The 26,322-nt window shown below is 32.5% G+C and overlaps 3 protein-coding genes and 1 long non-coding RNA gene across 5 annotated transcripts; 3 read left to right on the top strand and 1 right to left on the bottom strand.

Moving 5' to 3' along the window:
- Window positions 1–1,510: 1,510 nt before the first annotated feature.
- LOC132804531 (uncharacterized) lies at window positions 1,511–3,827 on the bottom strand. Of its 2 annotated transcripts, XR_009639719.1 has the most exons (5): window positions 3,495–3,827; window positions 3,280–3,374; window positions 3,100–3,204; window positions 2,898–2,948; window positions 1,511–2,155 (listed from the first exon to the last, which is right to left on the bottom strand). It is a non-coding gene; the product is annotated as an uncharacterized LOC132804531 (long non-coding RNA). The 2 variants fall into 2 exon arrangements; XR_009639720.1 differs by lacking the exon at window positions 3,280–3,374 and having other exon boundaries at window positions 1,513–2,155.
- Window positions 3,828–8,321: 4,494 nt separating this feature from the next.
- Window positions 8,322–9,494, top strand: LOC107433457 (UPF0481 protein At3g47200-like). The gene has a single exon (XM_060818674.1). It carries the CDS (start codon window positions 8,322–8,324, stop codon window positions 9,492–9,494), a length of 1,173 nt encoding a protein of 390 aa, XP_060674657.1.
- An 8,899-nt stretch (window positions 9,495–18,393) lies between these two features.
- On the top strand, window positions 18,394–19,125 carry LOC132804382 (uncharacterized). Its single transcript, XM_060818672.1, has one exon. The coding sequence runs from the start codon at window positions 18,394–18,396 to the stop codon at window positions 19,123–19,125; it is 732 nt and encodes a 243-aa protein (XP_060674655.1).
- A 5,094-nt stretch (window positions 19,126–24,219) lies between these two features.
- Window positions 24,220–25,941, top strand: LOC107407164 (UPF0481 protein At3g47200-like). The gene has a single exon (XM_060818671.1). It carries the CDS (start codon window positions 24,526–24,528, stop codon window positions 25,939–25,941), a length of 1,416 nt encoding a protein of 471 aa, XP_060674654.1. The 5' UTR covers window positions 24,220–24,525.
- Window positions 25,942–26,322: the final 381 nt, after the last annotated feature.

Here is a 26,322-nt window from a genome sequence, read left to right as displayed (position 1 = left end):
AAAAATTGGCAAAACAATACGTACTGTACATCCTCGGGAAATTACCGACGAAACTGTCATTAATTTTTCCAGGGGGCATTTGTAGTTTCCCGACGGTTTTGTCGGTAATTTCCCGATGGTGAACAGTCATCAATTTTTTGCAAACTTTGATACACTTTTATGAAATTTTTTGATTTTCTCTCCTTAGTACAATTATAGAATCCATGTTTTGCATGTTTTTTCATTCAACACACCTTAGGGGCCTTGTGAGGTAAAAAAAAATTGGTAAAACAATACGTACTGTACATACTCGGGAAATTACCGACGAAACTGTCGGTAATTTTTCCAGGGGGCATTTGTAGTTTCCCGACAGTTTCGTCGGTAATTTCCCGAGGGTGAACAGTTAGCTTATTTTTTGCAAACTTTGATACACTTTTATGAAATTTTTTGATTTTCTCTCCTTAGTACAATTATAGAATCCATGTTTTGCATGCTTTTTCATTCAACACACCTTAGGGGCCTTGTGGGGTAAAAACAATTGGCAAAACAATACGTACTGTACATCCTTGGGAAATTACCGACGAAACTGTCGGTAATTTTTCCAGGGGGCATTTGTAGTTTCCCGACAGTTTCGTCGGTAATTTCCCAAGGGTGAACAGTTAGCTTATTTTTTGCAAACTTTGATACACTTTTATGAAATTTTTTGATTTTCTCTCCTTAGTACAATTATAGAATCCATGTTTTGCATGCTTTTTCATTCAACACACCTTAGGGGCCTTGTGGGGTAAAAAAAATTGGCAAAACAATACGTACTGTACATCCTCGGGAAATTACCGACGAAACTGTCATTAATTTTTCCAGGGGGCATTTGTAGTTTCCCGACGGTTTTGTCGGTAATTTCCCGATGGTGAACAGTCATCAATTTTTTGCAAACTTTGATACACTTTTATGAAATTTTTTGATTTTCTCTCCTTAGTACAATTATAGAATCCATGTTTTGCATGTTTTTTCATTCAACACACCTTAGGGGCCTTGTGAGGTAAAAAAAAATTGGTAAAACAATACGTACTGTACATACTCGGGAAATTACCGACGAAACTGTCGGTAATTTTTCCAGAGGGCATTCGTAGTTTCCCGACGATTTCGTCGGGAATTACCGAGGGTGAACAGTATACTTATTTTTTGCAAACTTTGATACACTTTTATGAAATTTTATGATTTTCTCTCCTTAGTACAATTATAGAATCCATGTTTTGCATGTTTTTTCATTCAACACACATTAGGGGCCTTGTGGGGTCCAAAAAATTGGCAAAATATGCCGTACTGTACACCATCGGGAATTACCGACGAAACTGTCGGTAATTTTTCCAGAGGGTATTTGTAGTTTACCGAAGATTTCCTCGGGAATTACCGATGGTGAACAGTTATTGACAAGAGAATCATGTACAAAAACTGAAAACAAAATCTGAATATGGAAGAAATTGGATCCTTTCACAAATATGGAAGTTTCCTTTTTTTTTTTCTTTTTTGTTTATTACATTTTGGTATCTTTTTTTCTACAAAAATCCAGCTGAACACAACTCTATAATTCCTATGTTCCAAGATTATGTATAAGATTCGAAACATATTGGATACAAAGTCCTACAAGGTAGCAGACACGGCAAGACTTTGCTGACATACCTCATGCTGAACCAGAATCCTGATATCCCAAACAAAAATATATAAAAGAAAGAAAAAATTTGTGAAAAATTAAGTGAAAATTCAAACTCCAATGCCTGTTATCAACTGGCCCAGCGTGAAGGATTCTTTTCACATATACCAGGTTAGGCCATCTGCCTCTGTGCTAATAAGCCTTTGCAATTCAAATTTTTTTATGATGCTGAAGAATGATGCCTAAAATTCACACAGCAGCATGCATCTCTAGCCATCTTCGTGCTAAGATTTTCAAATTTGTTCAGAATGCTTTGAAGCAACCTGTGTGTCCACCGTTCTTGTGTCATGCTTTCTCTTGCTTCGTCTCTTTGATCTAGATGTGCGGGTCTTTGTAGGATGCTTTACAGCATGCTCTTGGATGCCCAACACTACATTTTCATTGGTAGGGAGTTCAGGAGGGGCATCAGGCCATGGTGTGCGTTTTGATGGTACATTGACCTCCAGAGGAGGATCAATTATCCATCTGTAAAGAGACCACACTAATGTCAAATGCATGTGCATAGGAAGAGATTCTGCTAAATGAATTTTAATTAAATAGGCAATTGACTGTCATGATTTTTGTGTGTCAATGATATATATTGAAATTTAGATGGCTTGATGAGGGGTGGGGGGAAAAAAAGCATTTCCATATGACAAAATTATTGACTAAAGGTAAAGATTTGCTGAACCAAAGTAAAATAAAAAGAAGCATGCTACATAAAATCATAGTACAATTATATAAGTCAATTGTTTAAAGGATTGTAGTCAAATTGCAAGTAAGAAAGCCCTTGGGAATGAGGTCAGAGGACTGAACAGAAATACATTGAAATGCCACACCAATACCACTTGACCACTTGAAACAATGCAATGACATTCACTTGAAAAGAGAAGTTGAGCATCATTGTCACATTCACAGGTAGGTTACTAATTTTAAGTTCTACCCATGTGTGATATTCAAAATCACAATTTCACAGCCACAATTTTATGCTTTGAAAATAAATTAGAGACGCATAGTACTTAGAAATTGAAGGATATAACAGCAGAAAGTTTAACATGACAAGATTATTACAAAACATTTCTACCAATTGTATATGATCATTGGCACTGTTGACTCCATCTATGCTTCAAATTTTTAAACAACCATGACAGCTTTCAGAATGCAAAAACCATATGCACTATAAAATGGAAAATGGATTGGAGACACAATAGGAAAGAAGATATGGTACCTGTAGGGCCAAACCATAACCGCCATTCACATCTTGCTCGAAATAAAGTAACTGGAAAATAAAGCAATTAGATTATAAATTTAATGTCACACCAGCAACACAAAAGAAAATGCGGATGCAGAGAGAGAGAGAGAGAGAGAGTTCATAGTCATCAAACATGGTATATAAACAATTTAAATGCAAAAATATGAAATATACATACCTTAAATTTGCTTTGTGCATTTGAAGTAACTCTTTCTACAATACCACACTCGGCTTGTTGCTCGTTGATCGTAACACCAAAGAAATGAGCATTTTGCTTATCCACCTGCAACAAAACAAAATCAACCAAACGGAAAATTCCAGAAAGAATGAAAGTCCATGATAACAAACATGAAAGCACCTTTCCACTAACTGATGATAGAATGGAATGTATCCCTACTTGGCTGTACTCCATCCAGCATCATATCATCATACATATCTCTCAGCAAGAAATGCCTACCACCACCGTTATTTAAAAAAAAAAAAAAACCAGAACACAACTTTCACAATTTCTCCCAAAAAAAAAAAATTTCCCAACACCACTAACAGAAAATCAAAATTAGAGCTGTTGCCTACCTGTTGCTTCTGCTTCTGCTCCTAGGGCTCTCTAAAATCCTGCAGTTTTCTCTCTGAGTCGCCTCTTCACCATCTCCTTCAAAACGCGCAGTCTCCACGCTTACAATCCGGCCGATTCATGAAAGGAAACAGAGGGCTCCTAAGGTCTGGTTATGGATAAAGAGATGGAGGGGAAAAGTCGAAGAAAGGAAAGAAAAAAACATATAAAAAAAAAAAAACACATAAGGGTATTTTGGGATTTTAAAAGATTGGAGGGGTAGATCAAAAAAGAAATGAATTGAGGGGGCAAAATTCATGAAGCTCGGTCCTATGGGGGTATTGGGCCAAATTCCCCTTAATAAAAATAAACAGATTAATGAAATGATGTAGAACAAAGAGATTAAGACTCTTTTTTGGATAACATATAATAATATAAGTTATATCACGCAAACCAAAAAAAAAAAAAGAAAAAAAAAAAAGATCGATCTGATCACCATATTGACCTTGCAAATGTAAATGCAAGTTTTTATTTTACTCATTTTTGTATTGTTCCTCTTAAAGTAAATTACCATAACCAACTACCATGAATTTCCCCTATTGCCACATGGCAAATTGCGTATTCCCCATTTTTCACATATTGTAAAAGAAGAAACACACTTGGTCAGTCCAGTCTTTGGACGCCTATAGGTAAAAATATTTATTGATGACTTTAATTTCTTCTAAATTATTTAGGACTTTATTTCATTTCTTTAAACATTAATACCACATAACTTGATTAGCTGTGCAGTTATATTTTCCTAATTCTTAAAAACAATGTACATTTAATTAACAGTTAAGATGTAATTTTCGTTTGCACTTTAATTAATGACTAAATATTTCTCAAAAGAAAAAATAAATAAATAACCAAATACTAGATTATAGGCAATAGCAAATAGGTGCAAAGTAAAGCAAATAAATTTGAACTATTTATAAGCAAAAAAATAAAAATAAGTCTTTTAACAGCTAATTAAAAATACACTGTACTTAAGCATTCCAACTAAAATTGCATGTTAAAAAAAAAATAAAATTAAGGACTAAAGTAATCATGAAAATTTCAGGAGCATTAGTACAAGAAATCTAAATCTTAATTAAAGTAACTTTTTTAAACCAAATTTTACATTAATTTTTTTCTATTCAACAAATTTTATTTATTCATTTATTTTATGTTACTTGAGTTGTACGATATATGAAGGTTCATGATAAAATAAAGTATGTATCCAATAGTGAGAATAATTTGACTTTTTTTTTTTTTTTGGTGGGTTAAAAAGTTGTGAGGACAGTAATATAGACTTAAGTTTAATCGATATTTCTAAATAAATAATTTATTAACCACATTGTTATTATTTATTAAAATTTTGATAAATATAACATTATTCATTGTTGCACATTAAAATATAAATATATATGTATATATATATATATAATATAAATGAAAAAATTCAATAAAAAAAGTGTAAATGTTAACTTTTACAGGGCAAATTTTAAAATAGAAAAAAAAAATGAAGGGAAACAGTCCATAGCCAACCCATAATAACCAGTTGTCAATTAAAAAAAAGCAATGGTAACGTTGCCGGCAGAGCAAGGACGTGCGATCCCTGTCTCATTCTTGATGAATTTTCTTTAGAGGAGCTGCCTCATCTCTTTTGACCAAAAAAATAATAAATAAATAAGAAAAATTTAAAAAGATGCCTTCTGTCGTGTTCGCTCATGTGTCTGTTGAGGAGGGCGATGTCCGTCTTTGCGCAAACCAGGTGATCCTTCAAATTCACATATAATACGAAAGCATCTGTGACAAGCTTTTTTTCGTTTAAGAGAAAATATATATATATATATATATATATGACCATCATTTTTTTCGTGCCAACTGATATTTAATATAATAATGATTTCACCAAACTCTCTTAAATTATTGTAGCAAAAAATAAATAAAATGATGGCCACCATCTATTTTTAGAAGATCTATATAATGGTATAACTAAACAAATAAATTAAAAACAATCCATATCAATAATAAAAACAATTATTATCAAAAATATATAATTTAAAACAACCAAAAAAAAACTAAATAAATAATATATATGTATACACATCAATATTATATAAAACTATTGAATATAAACATCTATGTCATATAGACAATAAATCCTTCCAATTTTATGCTTATCGAAAAAAAAAATATTTTTTTATGCTTGTTAAAGAATATTTTTCATTCTTCACCCCACTTTGTAATCCATGTAACTATTGTAGATGTTCTAATTAATGACAATCGAATAACTTTTTTTTTTTATTTTTTATTAACATCTGATTAATTTCTTTTATTAATTCCAAAAAAAGAAGAACTGATTTTTACCCATAAAAAAAAAAAAACAAAAACAAAAACAAAAGGGAAACACAGAAAATTGAAAAGGACTTAAAGTCACAAAGTCCCTGCACATTTTAGAATATGAAGTAGTAGTAGTTTATATATATATATATATATATATTTGTTTTTGATGATGTTATTTATTTGGAGTCAGCACTTTTTTTTCTTTTTGGCATTCTTTATCTATTATTATTATTATTTTGTTTTATTTATTATTTTTTTTTGGGGTTGTGGTAATGGCATTCTTTGTCTAACTATTGTAACTCGATATATTGCGTTAAGTCTATGGAAAAAAGAGTCCTTCGAAGATAGCCAGTGGCAAAGAAATAATTATAAATATTAACTTTTAAAAAGCAAATTATAAAAAATAATAACATAAACAAACTTAAACAAACAAAAATTGATGGGCCACCGTGATCACCGGTTGGCAATTAAAAAGAAAAAAGAAAAAAGCTACTACAACATCAACAAAGGTAAGGTTGTTGGCACAGCAACGAAGTGCCGATCCCTCATATTACATGTCAATTTGAAGAATCACCTGATTTACACAAAGTACAGGACATCATCCTCCTGAATCGATAAATCAGCAAACAACATAGGAGGCAGCTTTCTTTTCTTTTCTTTTTTTCTTTGGTCAAAAGAGAGGAAGATGATCCTCTTAAGAAAATTCATCAACAAGGCACAGCAAGGAATTATAAGTGTTTCCTTATATATGTAATTTTTTTTTTTCCCTTAAATTTTGATATGGAGAAACACGTAATATTTAGAAGGTATGGAAAACTAATTTTTTAAGGCTAAATAGCACATTTTGAGAAGTAGTTATGATCTAGGCTTTTTAAATGGTAGCTCTGATTACAAAATATATGTATGTCATGCTTTCTCAATATTTTTCTTATTGGTAAGTCATTGTTGGTAATGTTAGTGACTTGAACTTAAATTTTTGAAATTTAAAACTTTGATATTATATTAAATTATCATTTAATTTTAAAGACTTAAATTGTTGGAATGTAATTTATTATGCCTATCAAGTTTGATCAAAAGTAGCTAGCTAAGTCATGTAATTCTAATGTTATATTTGAAGCTAAATTTTTTTTTTCTTTCTCATCTAATCCATTAAATTAAAATTTTAAGCAAACATTATTATTTATTAAAAAAATAAAAGAAATTTTCTTACAAAGTGGGACAAGGCAAACTGCAATATATATATATATATATATATTTGTAGATCATTGAAGATGGTAACTTAAAGAAAATAAACCGATTTATCTTCATATTTATGAATTTTAAAATTTAAATTTAAATTTTGATAAATTCTATTATTGTTTAGGATAATCTCATCATCAATTCCTATGTTACAGTATTTCGGCCTGATGGCTATAACGAAGGCTATTAGATCAGCAGAAGGCATCTTTTTTTATTGCCAAAAAAATATATATACATATTTGTAGACAAATGTTAAATTATGTTGATTGTCAATCCAATGTGTGATTCTATTGGTTGGGGTTACTAGCATGGTGGTATGCCTGCGTAGTAAATAATTTCTCCTTACCTTGAAAGTTGTTGTGTGCCTGTCTTTTACCTTTTCGTCTCTGTATAATTAACTTTCCATTCTCGTCACCACTTCATCACACTCGACTTGTGGTAGGACTCTGCAAAGGGACTCTGCCAGTTTATTATCCAACGTCGGTTAGTTGTCTTATCATGTTTGTGCCATAAATTTCTATCTGCTTTTCTTTTTAATTTTTTTAATTTTATTTTTATTTTTTTAAATAGCAATAGTTTCCGACATGGTTTCCATAAATGGATTAATACTTTATTATTTTAGGAAGAAAAACTAAGATATATACCATTTTGCCTCGATTTGCACCAAATTTGCTTTGTTTATATAGAAAGTTAATAATGTCGAACAAAACTTTAAAGTTTGTACTGTTTCTAATCTTAAATTCCTCTATTTTAGCAATACTAATTGATACATAATTAATGCTGAAGAAAATTAATACTAAATTTCTCTTTTAACCATAAATGATACATTTTTATTTAAAAAAAAAAAACATAATGTATATTTAGTTTTTTGGTCAACCATAAATGTTGCATAATTAATGCAAAATTATTCGTGTAAAATCCCCTTATAAAATTGAGAGAAGAAATTTTAATGTTTTAGTTGCAGGAATCTTAGATGGCCGCTTTTGGTACAATCGTGGTGAACCAAAATGGTTATTTAACTGTGGTTGGATATATACTAGGAATTAGGTGACAGACCTAACAGAAAAATTGAAGGAACCAGAGTCATATGGTTCAATTTTCATTTCACTTTTTTTCCTAACGCATCAAATTCTAACTGAGCCAATTTCCTGAAAAATTGAAAACATATATAGGTTCAAATTATTTACTCTGCCTATACTAAATTGATAAAATATTTTCAATTCGTTTTATGCATGTCTACAGACATGGGAGAGATAAAGCCTTGTATAATAATTGACATTCCAGAGGAGTTGGAACCTGACTTGAAAAAAACATGTTGGATCCAGAGGGTTCCAAGGAAGCTTCGACAGGTAAACGAAGCAGCTTACACTCCCAAACTGATATCCATAGGCCCTTTTCACCATGGAAAACCAACACTCAATGTCATGGAAAACCACAAAACCAAATATTACCACAAATTCTGGGAAAGGGACTTCTGTAAACATATTAGGGAGAAGGATATTATCAGAGATTTCACCGGAGAAGTAACCAATCGCCGACAACGCATCCGGAATATCTATGCGGGGACCTTTGATCATGTGAAGGACATGAACCACTTCTTGGAGGTGATTTTGCGAGACTCCTGCTTCATCTTCGAGCTCTTCTTGAGAAACTTCGAAAATCGGCTTCACGATAAGAAGCCAGAGGATATAACTGACTATATATTGAGAACACCATGGCTGAAGACAAGTATAAAACTGGACTTGATAATGCTGGAAAATCAGCTACCATATTTTGTTTTCACCGAACTATTCGACTTCATCCTCGAAAACCAGCCGCAGAATTTGAATAACATCCCTCCTTATCTATCCAAAAGCCAAAGTGAAAGTGAACGCCACCATTTCATTATGAAGATGACCTGCGAATTCTTCAGTTATTATTACTACTCGTATGGAAAAGTAACAACATCCAAATCCCTTGTCTTCATTGCTGATTCGTTCGAATCCGACGAAATGCAACGCTTCAAGGACATCAAACATTTCACTGATTTGGTCAGGCAGTTCATGCGTCCAAGTAATTATGTTCCTAGTTCTGAACATGCCAACTGTCGCCATAGTGCAAAGGAACTAGACAGAGCAGGGGTGGACTTTGTGCCATGTAGTAACAGGTTCTTAACTGACATAAAGTTTAATGAAAAGGGTAACATATTGGAGGTCCCTACATTTGAGGTGACAGACTTCACAGAGTGCCTAATAAGGAATGTCATGGCGTTGGAGCAGTGTCTTTATCCTTTTGAGGCTCAAATCTGCAATTATATTTCCCTGCTTGATCAACTTATCAACACCGATGAAGATGTGAAATTGCTGGTTAAGAAGAAGGTTGTTGCTAACTGGCTAGGCAGCAATGATGCCGTTGCCCACTTGATTAACACGCTTTGAGACGAAACTCTGTTTTGCAAGTCCCTACTACGGTGAAATCCACAAACAACTTAACAAGGTTCACGAAAATTTTTGGAATGTTACCAAGGCAACACTGAAGAGAGTTTACTTCACGGATATTTGGACTGGCAGTTCTACTATTGTCGCTGTTGTTGTTGTTATATTCTCAATTTTTTCAGTCGCTTCCAACATCAAGGATTTGTTCTTCTAATTAACTCGCAGCATTCAAGGTCATCAATTCCTTATGAATGAAAAATGGGAATTTAGCTGGATATGATCAAATAACAGCACGTGTTTCCCCTTGAACGGTTAAATTTGTTTGTTTCTTTGTTTAATCTAAGACGTGTGTGTGTTGTTTGATGATTTTGGTTCTTTTTTTCGGATGTATGATATCGTAATTTGTCAAAAAACATAAAAATAAAAATAAAAAAACAAATGTAATGTTTTTTTATTTATTTATTTTTTTGATGAATAAATGATTTTCTATTCTATGACTTGAAGAATAAATAAAAGAAAAGGAATTGAACTTGGACAATCTAGTCATAGTCTAGTCTGAAAAATGTCATTGGGTCCGCTACTGTACATAATTGGGATGAGCCCAAAATATAGCAGTGCCTGGGTCGGAAACTTTAGTCTTTAGACCCAAGTTAATTCGTATGCCATTGATTCACCAATGTTCTTTTATTTTTCTATTTATTAGAAAAAGGTTTTCGGGAAATCAGGAAAATAATTATAATAAAAATCAATCTTCTCTTTTTAAATATTAATATTTTTAATTAGTTCTTGAAAATAAAATCTTCGTTATGTTCAAATCCTTTACTACTATTCCAAAAGACTGAGGTGTGTATATAGTACAGTTTTAGTTGGTCTTAAGCCCATTCTAGGTGGAGGGCCCAAGTTCAGCATGAGCCCGCTTAAACCTTACACAGACAGACAGGCCTCGCTTTGACAAAGAGAAGAGGAGGAAACTGAGAGAATGCATAAAAGGTCGAAGGGAGGGAGAGCAGAGAAATTGAGAGAATGAATTGTTGAATGAGATGGTGGAGGAGGAAGAGGTAGTAGACGTAGACAACAAGGAAGGTGGTGGTGCTGGTGCTGGTGCTGGTAGTGAGTCGCATTGGTGGTGGGGTATGGCAAGCGCAGCCCAGTTGGGATGGGGAACAGTGTCGTTGAGAAGAGGGTATACGGGGCACTCCAACCAAGTGCCCTTCAAAGCCTTCGCCGTTGCCTCCCTCTTCATTGGAGATGCTGTTAGAGCATATCCAATAGGCTTTTTAAAAGCTTCAATTTCTCCATTTTAAAGAATCACATTCATATGTTATAACTTTAATAGAATTTTTAAATTAAGAAGTTAAGTTAGAGAGTGAGGTTTAACTCTTTATATTTAGAGTCAAATCTCACTTTATAAATAAAACTTTTAATACAATTATTTATTATATCTATAATTTTCAATGCACAATTAATAATTTTATTTAATTTCATATTTCTTTTTTTACTTACACATACACACACACATATATATATATATACATACACACACATATATAAGCAATTTGTTGTTGTTGGATGTTGTAAAAATAAAAAATAATTATTTATTAAAAAATAAAAAATAAAGGGTAATGATATAGAGTGCTTTTGGAGTTGGATAAAAAATTTTACTCTTTATTTATTATATTCTCTCATATGTTTTTTATTTACAGTATCTTCAATAAAAAGCATTTTTTTTTAAATTAAAGAGCATCATAAAAAGAATAAAGTTTTATTAGGTTGATCAAAAAACTCTTTTAACTCTTCGTTTTGGTATTTTCTATAATCATTAATTATTGAATACTACAAAATAAAATAGTAAATATATGTTTCTATAAAAATTGTGCTCATGGTGGTGTTGAAATTTGTGTAACACCAAATAAAAAATGATATAAAATACAAATAGAAAATAGTTTTCACAATCTATATTTGAAGAATCAGATCCAATCAAAAATAAAAATACAAATATAATGTAATAAAACAAAATAAAATAAAAAATAAATTGAAGGGCTCTTTTTTAAGATTAACTTTTTAAAACAAAAAGTATGAAGAAATAAAAAGTATGACGGAAATACTCCAACCCTTTTGGATTGATGCTGATCAGAAAGCTGCTTCTCTCATCGCCCATTTTGATTTTTCTATAAGTAGTACATCTCATACACTGTCCTCACCACCAGCTTTCTTATTCATTATCATGCATTTTCAGCATTAACAATTTATCAAGTTCACTACATTTTCCCATTATCGGTATGCTATCTATAAAAATATATAGACACATAGTTTTATACATATAGTATACACATAGACCTGCATTACAATATGGGCATCGGTAATTTCTTAGCATCGAGAGATTGATCCACTCATATCATAGCAAAATTATTATTATTGTTTATTTATTTTCATCTCTAAGTTTCCATTAAATGGAGGGTTAAACATCAAGGGTCATGGTTATATGGCATATCCCATTAGGAATGGGAGAGTCAATTTATAACATTGCTTATTGCTAACATGCTCTGATTTGTTTACCTTAATTTGTTAATAATCTAACTTCTCAGTGTCATGATGAAAGTAGATTATATGACCTCAATTTTGTGTAGGGAGAGGGAAAGACTAAAGCAGCCTCCTAACACAGCGTTTAGAGTGATCAGGAATTTCAAGTTACTTGACCATTTACTTTAAGAAGAGTAAGGACCTCCTCTGCTCCCTGTCACTCTAGATAAAACCATTTTACTTAATCGTCGTTGTTTTGATCTGGTGGAGTCGACAGTTTCTTTTAAGCAAGGAAAAATAACACATATTCATTACTTTAGTTTCGATTATCTCAGCTGGCCATTTTTGGTAATAGTTGTGATGAACAAAAAGTATGTTTTGATTGGATGCCAAGAATTTGGTAAGAAAACTTTTGGTAAAAATTGAAAGAATGAGAATCATGTAGTTCAACTACTTCCGTTTCATTTTTTTCCCACTGCATATCCAATGGAGCCAATTTTCGAAAATGTAATAATACTAAATTGATTTGTTGTTGATTTGTTTTCTGTATGCTCTACGGATATGGAAGAAAAGGAGGCTTGCTCTGAGCGGACGATCATAATTGACATTCCAGAGGAGTTGGAACTTGATTTAAACAAAACATGTTGGATCCAGAGGGTTCCAAGGAAGCTTCGACAGGTAAATGAACCAACTTACACTCCCGAACTGATATCCATAGGCCATATTCACCATGGAAAACCAACACTCAATGCCATGGAAAACCACAAAACCAAATATTACCACAAATTTTGGGGAAAGGTGATGCGAATCTGTCCGAGCCCGCACAATCAACAACTCGTTGGGGTGCTGATCCGATACGGATGAAGACTAGGCCAATCACTAGGACTCAACCTAAGAGTTTTAAGGACAACCTTGCTGCCTTTATCTAGGGGACTTCATAATCAGCCTATTTGGCATCCTAAAAAGCATATGGAAGCTGATTTGGAGCCTAAATTGGTTAACGATTGGTCAATGTCAACTTAGTCAAAAAGATAGTATTTTAGTTTCCTAATTTGGTTTCTACTTTTTGTTTTAGGAAATTACCTTTACTTTTTTGTTTTTATTTATTTATTTGTTGGAAAAATAAGTTTAGAAAAGTTATTATTTTATTATTTTCATTGTAAATTAATTAATTTATAATTCAAAATAAAAGAATTAATTAATCCAAATTAATTTAGAAAAGGAGAGAGAAAATTCGACCATGCTTAGTTTCCTAATTCTATTGGCCGGTTTTTCCTTTAGCTTTTAGGGTTTTATTTTGTTTTCTTTTAGCCTTTAAAAGGGCTTGTTTTTAGGAAGAGTACACCATTAATAATATTCAGAATTTATTTTGTGAGATTAAATTTCTCTTTGTTCTTTTGAACACCTAAAACACCATTAGTGAATGATTATTTTAATTTGACTTATCAATAGGATATCCATCACCTATTGTGGCATATTCATTATACCAAGGTTTCTAATCATAGGTTGATTAGGGGTCAAGGTAACCATTAGAACTTGAACATAATTAGATCCGAGCTAATATAATACAGGTTTAGGCATAGGTCATCCTAGGTTCGTATAATTTGGTATCAGAGCCGAATTTTGTGCAGGTTTGATCTATCTTTATTTGCTTTATTTGTTTTTGTGTATTTTAGCATTAGGTTGAGGTTACTTCTACCATCATCACGTTCTGCATATTCAAAAAAAAAAAAAAATCTCATTCCTAGTTGAATTATGTTCTCTAGGTTTTATCGTTTTTTTTTTCCCCTAGTTTGTTGGTTGTTTTTCATCATTGTTCTTGTTAATTTGGTTTTTTTTTATTTTTCTTTGCTGTTTTAGTCTCAAACATTTGCATTCATATATTAAAAGAAAAAAAAAAGAGAGAGAGAGAAAAGAAGTGTGTTTGCGGCAACATATTAAAAAAAAAAAAAAAACTGCACATTTGTATTTTATTTTGGAGGTCAAGGGTTTGGTGGTTATTTGGTGTTGGAATTGCAAATTTTGGTGTTAAATCTACCTACTGCAGTTTTTTTTTAAGTTCTGCGAGTTAAAAAAAAAAAAAAAAGAAGAAAAAGTCGAATATAAAAAAAAAAAAATTGGTTTGTTGATTTTGGTGATGAAAATTTGTTGCTGGAAATTTTCTTGAAGCTGATGATTTGTTGATATTTATTCAAAATTTGGAATTTCTGGAGAATTATTTTTGTTTTTGGATATTTGAATTTTGGGTGCTTAAATTATTTGGATTAAAATTAGTTAAAGGATTTGATACAAAACTTGAATTACAAGAACAACAACCAACACTATTCTTTAATTTTGTTCGAAATGATTCTTGTTCCTGTTTGAAATTCTTTTTCTAAACTTTTATTCTTGAATCCTAAAATTCTTACCATCTGGTCCAGTTCTTCTTGATTCCGAAATTTCCCTTGTTAATTTGCTTTATTTTGCCTAAAAAAGCCAAAAACTAGAATTTGCCAATTCATTCAATATTGCTTGTTTTTGCTACTAGTTTGTTGATAAGTTAAATTAAAATATACTTGTGATCTAATTGCTGTTTTGTGGGTTTTTTAATTAGAGCTTTGAGATAATTCATTGAGAGGTAAAAGGCAAGAGTGTGTGAGCTTAAAAGAGGGTAAAAGCCAAAACTAGTGTGAAAACACGATTGTCGAGACCTTGATTGAGTGAAACACGTAAGGGAGTGACTTTGATGAGGTCTTATTTTATTTTTGTATTATTCATACTAATATGGCAGATTCAAGAGTGAGAGGAGGAGATCAACCAATGAGAATTAATGAAGAAGCATCCATAGGATTAAAAGGAGATTCCCAAGGAGGGCTTAATACAAGGTTTGATGCTCATGGGAGCCGAGGTCGAGGGTGAATTAAGGAAGAATTCAGGGAAGACAACTTTGGAGATGACTTGGATGAGGGATATGATAAAATTTTTGAACCTCAAGGAAGACCAATCCATGGGAGACCAACAAGGAATGATAATGATAATCTTGGGAATATAAAAGTAAACATACCACCTTTCATGGGAAAAAGTGATCCAGAGGCTTACTTGGAATGGGAAAAGCATATGGAAATGATTTTTTATTGTCACAACTATTCGGAGGCTAAGAAGGTGAAATTAGCAGTAATGGAATTTGGACATTATGCCCCCCAATGGTGAACCAATGAGCAAAACACCCAAAAGAGAGTTGGTGATGACTTGATCACTACATGGCGACAAATGAAAAAGGCCATGAGGAAGTGACTCGTACCATCACACTATCATAGGTTGCTGCATCAAAGACTTCAATCTTTATTTCAAGGAACTAGGTCCTTGGAGGATTATTACAAGGAGATGGAGATACTTATGATGAGATTGAGCATGAATGAAGATAAAGAAGAAACCATGGTAAGGTGTCTTAGTGGTTTGAATCATGAAATAGCCAATCAACTAGAATTGCAACAATATGTGGAATTTGAGGAGATGTTGCATGTGGCTATTAACTTAGAGCATCAATTTAAGAGGAGGGCTGTAGGCTCACGGTTTGGAGATGTTTCCAACAACGGAAGATCAAATCCAAGTGGCTGAAAAAACAATCCTACCTTTGAAAATAAGCCAAAGCTTAAAGTTGGAGATGAAAGTTCAAATCGGCCAAAAAGGGAGTCCAAAGCCGAATCTGTCCAAGCACCAAAGAAAAGGTAAAATCTGATCCTAAACCTTCAAGATCTAGAGAAATTATTTGTTTTAAATGCAAGGAACAAGGACACATCACTAGCCAATGCCCAAATAGGAGGATTATGGTGCTGAAAGGTAATGGCGAACTAGAATCCGAAAGTGAAGAAAGTGATGCTGAAACTGAAATTGAAGATGAAGAAGTTGGAGATGATGGGCATGATGAATCCAAAACTCTCAAGGCATTTAGGGCTGATTTGATTTTAGTAGCAAGGAGGGTTCTAATTGTGTACAAGGATGAGGAAAATATCTTCCACACCCGATATGAAATCCAATGTAAGATTTGTAGTATGATTATTGATAGTAGAAGTTGTACAAATGTAATTAGTAACATGTGGTTGATAAATTAGGCTTAAAAACTATTAAATATCCTGAACCATATAGATTACAATGGCTTAATGATAGTGGTGAAATGAACGTCAATAAACAAGCCAAGGTAAAATTTAGCATAGATAAATATGTGGATGTTGTTTTGTGTGATATTGTGCCTATATATTCCGGACATATTTTATTAGGTAGACCATGGCGATTTGATAAAGACGCTACTCATTATGTTTGACAAAATTGTATTGTTTTTAGATTTGAAGGTAAGTTGGAGCCATTGACTCCCAAGGAAGTATATAGAGACTAATTATAAATACAACAAAGGAGGGAGGCCGAAAAACTCAAGGAGAAGGCTAGTATGTCACCAACGGCTTCACCATCCATCCAGAAGGTAAGTCCGAGCTTGCTATCTAAGGTAAGCATTCTAAAACACAAATTAAGTGGAAAAAAATGAGAGAGCAAAAGTAGAGTGAGAAAAATAGAGAAACCCAAGAGCCATAGTGAGAAACCCGAGAGAGAGGAAAGATGTGTGGTGGCTGAAAGAGAGAAAGGAAAAGAAAGAAAAGAAAGAAAAAATAAAAATTTTTATTTGAGTTTTGGGGATGTTAATAAAGATATTTTGAGTAAGAAACCATTGCTAGTCATGAATTATAAAGATGCTTATTTAAAAATATTTTTGTTGCATAGAACTTTATCTTCCTTGTTGAGAGCTTTACTTTATGGAAATTCAAAGTTTTAGGAAAGATTGTTTGCTACTATTAAGTGTGATTTTAGCCAAAATGAGCTTGTATTTCTAGTATTTGTTGTGATAGTGTTTGACCCAAGAGATTTTGTTTGGTTTCATTTAAGAAAGGAGAGGTTTCCCAAGCAAAGAATGTCCAAGCTTATACCGCATGGAGATGGTCCTTTTCAAGTCTTGGAGTGGAATAATGAAAAAGCCACAAGCTTAATTTATCGGGTGAGCATAATGTTAGTGCTATATTTAATTTCATTGATTTATCTACTTTTGCTGTAGGTGATGACTTTGATTTGAGGGCAAATCCTTTTCAAGAGGAAGGGAATGATGCAAATCCGCCCGAGCCCGCACAACTGACAACCCGTTTGGGTGCTAACGCGATACGAATGAAGACTGGGCTGATCACTAGGGCTCAAGTTAAGAGTTTTAGGGAGACACTTGCTGCTTTTATCTAGGGGGTAATTCATTCTCAAGAGGACTTGTCCATATCCAAAGATCTAAGACCTGTTTTGGGCATACAAATGGTGGAAGCCGATATGGACTCGGGTAGCGGTTTTGGTGCATTTATGGATTCTGGACAGTGGGAAATGGGGTCAAATCTTCTTGAATTTACTTGATATCACTAAGAAGTCATGGCAACTAGTCAAGGCCGAAGCTAAACTGGTCATTTAAGTGGTATGCGCATGAGAGAGAAATTGGCCGGGTTTTGTCGTATTTTCTGCTGGCTTTACTGTGTTTTGCTAAATTGGATTTTTCTCTTTCCTCCAAGTGAGAGCAATGTGTGAGACATCATAATCAGCCTATTTGGCATCCTAAAAAGCATATGGAAGCTGATTTGGAGTGTAAATTGGTTAAAAATTGATCAAAGTCAACTTAGTCAAAAAGATAGTATTTTAGTTTCCTAATTTGGTTTCTATTTTTTGTTTTAGGAAATTACCTTTATTTTTTTGTTTTTATTCATTTATTTTTTGGACAAATAAGTTTAGAAAAGTTATTATTTTATTATTTTCATTGTAAATTAATTAATTCTTAATTCAAAATAAAGGAATTAATTAATCCAAATTAGTTTACGAAAGGAGAGAGAAAATTCGGCCATGCTTAGTTTCCTAATCCTATTGGCAGGTTTTTCCTTTAGCTTTTAGGATTTTATTTTGTTTTCTTTTAGCCTATAAAATGACTTGTTTTTTAGGAAAAACACACCATTAATAATATTCAGAATTTATTTTGTGAGATTGAATTTTTCTTTGGTCTTTTGAACACCTAAAACAGCATTATTAAATGAGTGTTTTAGTTTGACTTATCAATAGGATATTCATCACCTATTGTGGCATCTTTATTATACCAAGGTTTCTAATCACAGGTTGGTTAGGTGTCAAGGTGACCATTAGAATTTGAACATAATTAGATTCGGGCAAATATAATACGAGTTTAAGCGCATATCGTCCAAGGTTCATATCAAAAGGGACTTCTGTAAACACATCAGGGAGAATGATATTATCAGAGATTTCACCGAAGAACTAAGTGATTGCGAACCTCGCATCCGTGGATAGCTATGGGGGGACCTTTGATCATGTGAAGGACATGGACCACTTCTTGGAGGTTATTTTGCGAGATTCCTGCTTCATCTTCGAGCTCTTATTGAGAAACTTCGAAAATCTGCTTCATGATACGAAGCAAGACGATATAACAGACTATATATTGAGAACACCATGGCTGATCGATTGTATTGGGCTGGACTTGATAATGCTCGAAAATCAACTACCATATTTTGTTTTCACCAAACTTTTCGAATTCATCCTAGAAAACCAGCATGAGAATTTGAATAACATCCCTCCTTATCTATCTAAAAACCAAAATGAAAGTGAACGCCACCATTTCATTATGAAGATGACCTGCGAATTCTTCAATGGTTATTACTACTTCTATGGAAAAGTAACAACATCCGAATCCATACGCTCCATCTCACAATGCTTCCAAGACATCAAACATTTCACTAATTTGGTCAGGCAATTCATGTGTCCAAATAATTATGTTGCTAGTTCTGAATTTGCTGGCTGTCGCTATAGTACAAAAGAGCTAGACAAAGGAAGGGTGGATTTTGTGCCATGTGCTAACAAGTTCTTAACTGACATAAAGTTTAATAAAGAAGGTAACATATTAAAGGTCCCTCGTTTTTTGATAGGAGACAACACAGTGCCTCATGAGAAACATCATGGTGTTGGAGCAGTCAGTAGTGTCTTTATCCATATGACGCTCATATCTGCAATTATATTTCGCTGCTGGATCAACTTATCAACACTGTTGAAGATGTGAAATTGCTGGTTGAGAAGAAAATTGTTGATAACTGGCTATGTAGCAATAGCGCAGTTGCCGACTTGGTTAACAAGCTTTGCGATGAAATTTTTGCGGCGAAATTTTGGAATCAAGTTTCCGCTATGGTGATATCTGCATACAACTTAACAAGCTTCATGAAAATTTTGGAACGTTACCAAGGCAACACTGAAGAGAGTTTACTTCAGGGATATTTGGACTGGCAGTTCTACTATTGCTGCTGTTGTTGTTGTTATATTCACATTTGTCTTAGTCATTACCAACATTAAGGATTTGTTCTTCTAATTAGCTCGCAGCATGCAAGTAAATATATCAATTGGACAAATCTTCATGAAAGAAAATTTGAATTTAGCTAGATATGATCAAAATGAAAATAATTTTTTAAATGTTTTCATTAGAACAGTTATGTTTGTTTAATTTGACAATAAGTACTTTCAAAATTGACTATTTATTCCTTTGTTAGAGGTTTTCTACAAATGTCTGCAATCGAATAAATATCTTTACAAACGAATGGATCAGATCGAATTGGAAAATGGAAAGATTTGTACAAGTTATACTTTTCATCATCATTTTGTAGAAGACGTGCGTATAGTTGGTCGATTTTCTTGTATGTATGAAATGGAAATGTGATTGGGTAGTTGCTGTAAGGTAAGATGGATTGAGTCCAACAAAGCATTAGCTAGGTTGGAAACTCTAGCTTTTGACCCAAGCTAATTCGTATGTTAGTCATACTCTATTCTTTTTAATTATAATTATTAGAAAAGGTTTTCAGGAATCAGAAAAATAATAATTAAAAAAATCATCCATCTCTTTTTTTAAATAATTAAATATTTGTGATTTGTTTGTAAAAATAAAATCTTCATTTATTTCAAAATCCTTTACTATTATTCCAAAAGTTGGGGTGTATAGAGTATAGATTAATTTGTCCAAAGCTCATTCTATGTGGAGGGCCCAAATCTAGGATAAGCTCCATTAAACCTTACACAAACATACAGGCCTTTCTGACCTCATCCGTGTACTAAGAAATACAAGGAGGAAATGAGAAAATACCAAAAAATTAAAAAATTAAAAAAAGAGCAAAACAAAGGGAAAGCACAGAGAAATCGAGAATGAATGTTGAATGAGATGGTTGAGGAGGTAGTAGACGTAGAAGACAAGGAAGGTTGTGTGGGTGGTGAGTCGCATTGGTGGTGGTGTGGCGAGCGCAGCCCAGTAGCCTTCAACCTAATGCCCTTCAAAGCCTTAGCCGTTGCCTCCCTCTTCGTCGGCTCCGCTGCCTCTACCTCCATCGCTTCCCTCCAGGCTTTCGGCATCCACAAGGTCAAGTATGATTGTGTTAGAATGGAAGTAATTCAGCATTAGGACAATCAGAAAACTGAGCTTCCTCTAGGGAAACTATTATTTAAAGTGCCTAGTGAGTATTATCCAAGAAAATTAATACATATATATATATATATATATATCATATAAATGAAAAAATTCAATTAAGAAAAGTGTGAATATTATCTTTTATAGGGCAAATCTTAAAATAGAAAACAAAAAAAAGACGGAAAATATGCCCATAGACAAGTTGTCAATTTAAAAAAAAAAAAAAAAGCAGTGGCAACGTTGCCGGCACAGCAAGGAAGTGCGATCCCCGTATCTATATATATATATATATATATATAATATAAATGAAAAAAATTCAATAAAAAATTGTAAATATTAACTTTTATAAGGAAAATTTTAAAATAGAAAAAACAAGACGGAAAAATAGGCCCATAGCCAACCAATAATATCCGGTTGTCAATTTAAAAAAACAAAACATAAAAAATAAAAAGCAATGGTAACGTTGCCGGCACAGCAAGGAAGCGCGATCCCTGTATATATATATATATATAAATGGAAAAAAATTCAATAAAAAAGTGTAAATATTAACTTTTATAGGGTAAATTTTAAAATAGAAAAAAAAGAACCTCACTTTTGACCAAAAACAAATAGAGCCAAAAGAGAAAAGATGCCTCCAGTCTTGTTGGCTCATGTATCTGTTAAGGAGGACGATTTCTGTCCTTTGTGTAAATCACGTGATCCTTCAAAAAGTCACACATAATATGAATATGTCACGAGCTTTTTTCGTTTGAGAGAAAATATGCTACCATCTCTTTTTATGACATGGTGACATATTTTTATGACATGGTGACATGTTTAATATAATAATAATTCCACCAAACTCTTTTAAAATATTGTGGCGAAAATAAATAAAATGAGAGCCACCATCTATTTTTACAAGATCTATTAAATGGTATAACTTAAAAAAAAAAAGGTTAAAAACAATCCATATCAATAATAAAAACAATTATTATCAAGAATATAAAATTTAAAACAAAAAAAGAAAAGAAAATATATATATACACATCAATATTACATAAAATTATTAGAGATAAACATCTATTTATATCATATTAGACAATAAATCCTTTTAATTTTGTACTTATCTTAAAAAAATATTTTTACATGGGTGTTAAAAGATATTTTTCAATCGTCACCTCACTTTGTAAGTAGATGCTCTCATTAATGGCAATCGAATAACTCTTATTTTTTAATTAACATTTGATTTATTTCTTTTATTTATTCCACAAAAAGAAGAACTGATTTTTACCATAAAAAAGAAAAAACGAAAAAAAAAAAAAAAAAACAAAAACAAAAGGGAAACAAAGAAAATTGAGAAGGTCTTAAAGTTACAGTGTAGAAAATACAGTAATAATAGCTTTTATATATATAAGGCATGGTTATGGTGCGTGCGGTGCGGATCCATATGCGGATGGGTAAGCCCCGTAGCATTATCCTATATATATATATATATATATATATATTTGTTATGTGTTTTGCTTTTTATTGTGTTGCTTATTTGGAGCAGTATTCTTTTTCTTTTTGGCATTCTTTATTTATTTATTTATTATTATTATTATTGTTTTTTTAGGTAGTGGCATTCTTTATAGGACACACAATACTTGTAACTCAATGCATTGCGTTAAGTCTATGGAAAAAGAGTCCTTCGTAGATAGCCACTGGCAAAGAAATAATTATAAATACTAGCTTTTAAAGAGCAAATTATATAAACAACAACAACAAAGGTAAGGTTGCTGGTACAGCAAGGAAGTGCGATCCCTCATATTACATGTCAATTTGAACAATCACCTGATTTACACAAAGTACAGGACATCATCCTCCTGAATGGATACATGAGGCAGCGCCCCGCCTTCTCCATATTTTTTCTTTTTTTGAAAATGTTCAAAAGAGAGGAAGCAGATCCTCTTAAGAAAATTCATCAAGAAGGCACAGTAAGGAATTATAAGTGTTGAATTATAAGTGTTTCCTTATATATGTAAATTTTATTTTATTTTTTTCTTAAATTTTGATATGGAGAAACGCATAATATTTAGAAGATATGGAACACTAATTTTTTAAGGCTAAATAGCATAGTTTGAGAAGTAGTTATGATCTAGACTTATTTAATGGTAGCTTTGATCCCAAAAGAAATGTATCTCACGTTTTGTCAATATTTTCCATCATTTGTAAATCATTTTGGTATGTTTAGTTGGCAGAGGTCTAACTTGAATTTAAATTTTTAAAATTTGAAACTTTAATATTATATCAAATTATTATTTAATTTAAGAATTTTAATTTATTAGGATATAAATTATTATGTATATCAAATTTTATCAACAGTAACTAGTTAATTTATGTAATTCTAGCATTATATTTAAAAACTAAAAAAAAAAAAATTTTTTTGCATTTTCATTTTTGTCACATCAATGTCATATACTATAAATAAACTATTTAGCCTATTAGATTAAAATTTTGAGCAAATATATATATATATATATATATAGGGCTTTTACGATGCGGATATATCCAAAACTAATATTTTTTTAGATGAAAACGTCGGTTTTACTGTACACTGTATATATCAAAATCGACGTTTTCATCTTGAAAACGTTTATTTTGGATGTAGTCCACATATGTACCACCCACACCGTAGAATTTCCATATATATATATATATATATAAATTTGTAAATCACTAAGGTAGTAATCTAGTAGAAGGAATCCAATTAATCTCTATATCTATAGATTTAAGAATTAAAATTTAAATCTTAATAAGTTTAATTATTGTCTAGAATGATTACATTTCATTAGTGCGCATGGCACCGTGCTTTGGCCTATGGTATATGAGGCATATTTTTTTATTACCAAAAAGTATATATATATATATATATATTTGTAGACAAATGTTACATTATGTTGATTGTGAATCCAATGTGTAATACTATTGGTTGGGGTTCCTAGCGTAGTAAATAATTTCTCCTTAAGCAGGATGTAGACCCCTGCAAGATGCTGTGTGCCCGTCTTTTACCTTTTCGTCTCTGTATATAACTTGCCATTATCGTCACTACTTCATCACACTCGACTTGCGGTACAGGGGACTCTGCAAAAGGAACTCGGCCAGTTTTTTATCCAACGTCGGTTAGTCGTCTTATCATGTTTGTGCCACAAATTTCTATCTCTTTTTCTTTTTAGTTTTTTAATTTTGTTTTTTTAAATAGTATTAGTTTCCAACATGGCGTCGATGGATGGATTAATACTTTATTATTTTAGGAAGAAAAACTAAGATATGTACCATTTTGCCTCGATTTACACCAAATTTACTTTGTTTACCTAGAAAGTTAATAATGTGGAACAAAACTTTAAAGTTTGAATTGTTCTAGACTTAAATTCCTATATTTTTTAGAATAGTAATTGATACATAATTAATACCGAAGAAAATTAATATTAAATTTCTCTTTTAACCATAAATGATGCATTTTCGGTTTAAAAAAAAAAAAACCCATAAATGATATATATATATATATATATATATATATACACACATAATTAATGCAAAATTATTTGTGTAAAATCCCCCTCATAAAATTGAGAGAAAAAATTTCACTTTCTTAATAATAAAGGAGCTCCTTTGCTCTATATCATTACTCGTAAAACCATTTTACTATTTCTACTGTTTTCAAACGTGTGGAGACTGCTGCTTTTTGTTTTTTTAAGCAAGGAAAATACATAATCATTGTTTTAGTTGCAAGAATCTTAGATGGTTGTTTTAGGCATAATCGTGGTGAACCAAAGTGGTTAATTAACTGTAATTGGATATATACTAGGAATTTGGTGACCGAACTAACCGAAAAATTAAAGGAACGAGAGTCATATGGTTCCATTTTCATTTCACTTTTTTCCCAACGTATCTAATTCCAAGTGAGCCAATTTTCTGAAAAATTGAAAATATATATAGATTCAAATTATTTACTCTGCATATACTAAATTGATAAAAGATTATCAATTCGTTTTATGCATGTCTATAGACATGGGAGAGATGAAGCCTTGCGTCATAATTGACATTCCAGAGGAGTTGGAACCTGACTTGAAAGAAACTTGTCGGATCCAGAGGGTTCCAAGGAAGCTTCGACAGGTAAACGAAGCAGCTTACACTCCCAAACTGATATCCATAGGCCCTTTTCACCATGGAAAACCAACACTCAATGTCATGGAAGACCACAAAACCAAATATTATCACAAATTCTGGGAAAGGGACTTCTGTAAACATATTAGGGAGAAGGATATTATCAGAGATTTCACCGGAGAAGTAACCAATCGCCGACAACGCATCCGGAATATCTATGCGGGGACCTTTGATCATGTGAAGGACATGAAGCACTTCTTGGAGGTAATTTTGCGAGACTCCTGCTTCATCTTCGAGCTCTTCTTGAGAAACTTCGAAAATCGGCTTCACGATAAGAAGCCAGAGGATATAACGGACTATATATTGAGAACACCATGGCTGATCAAATGTATAGAGCTGGACTTGATAATGCTGGAAAATCAGCTACCATATTTTGTTTTCACTGAACTATTCGACTTCATCCTCGAAAACCAGCCGGAGAATTTGAATAACATCCCTTCTTATCTATCCAAAAACCAAAGTGAAAGTGAACGCCACCATTTCATTATGAAGATGACCTGCGAATTCTTCAGAGAGTATTACAAGATGCATGGAAAAGCATCCAAATCTGAAGGCTTCATTGCTGATTCGTTGGAACCCGGCGTAATACAACGCTTCAAGGACATCAAACATTTCACTGATTTGGTCAGGCAGTTCATGCATTCAAATCATGATGGTGCTAGTTCTGAAAATGCCAACTGTCGCTATAGTTCAATAGAACCCAACTGTCGCTATAGTGCAATAGAACTAGACAGAGCAGGGGTGGCCTTTGTGCCATGTAGTAACAAGTTCTTAACTGACATAAGTTTTAATAAAAAGGGTAACATGTTGGAGGTACGTCCATTTAAGGTGACAGACATCACAGGGTGCCTTATAAGGAACGTCATGGCGTTGGAGCAGTGTCTTTATCCTTTTGAGGCTCATATTTGCAATTATATTCACCTGCTTGATCAACTTATCAACACCGATGAAGATGTGAAATTGCTGGTTGAGAAGAAAGTTGTTGATAACTGGCTAGGCAGCAATGATGCAGTCGCCCACTTGATTAACACGCTTGGCGACGAAATTGTGTTTTCAAGTCACTACTATCGTGATATCCGCATACAACTAAACAAGGTTCACGGAAATTTTTGGAATGTTACCAAGGCAACACTGAAGAGGGTTTACTTCAAGGATATTTGGACTGGCAGTTCTACTATCGTTGCTGCTGTTGTTGTTACATTCTCAATTTTCTCAGTCGCTTCCAACATCAAGGATTTGTTCTTCTAATTAACTCGCAGCATTCAAGGTCATCAATTTCTTATGAATGAAAAATGGGAATTTAGCTGGATATGATCAAATAACAGCACGTGTTTCCCCTTGAACAGTTATGTTTGTTTGTTTCTTTGTTTAATCTAAGACGTGTGTGTGTTGTTTGATGATTTTGGTTCTTTTTCTCGGATGTATGATACCGTAATTTGTCCAAAAAAAAATAAAAATAAAAAAACAAATGCAATGATTTTTCTCTTTTTTTTTTTCCTTTATTTATTTATTTATTTATTTATTTTTTTTTTTTTTTTTGAGATGAATAAAAGATTTTCTATTCTATGACTGGTGACGCTTGAAGAATAAATAAAAGAAAGGGAATTGAGCTTGGACAATCTAGTCATA

Source organism: Ziziphus jujuba, chromosome 7, assembly GCF_031755915.1.
Source record: "Ziziphus jujuba cultivar Dongzao chromosome 7, ASM3175591v1".
In the NCBI taxonomy this organism is placed as follows: Eukaryota; Viridiplantae; Streptophyta; class Magnoliopsida; order Rosales; family Rhamnaceae; genus Ziziphus; species Ziziphus jujuba.
Note: the sequence above shows the minus strand (reverse complement) of the source record. Positions and strands in the feature narration are given on the sequence as shown.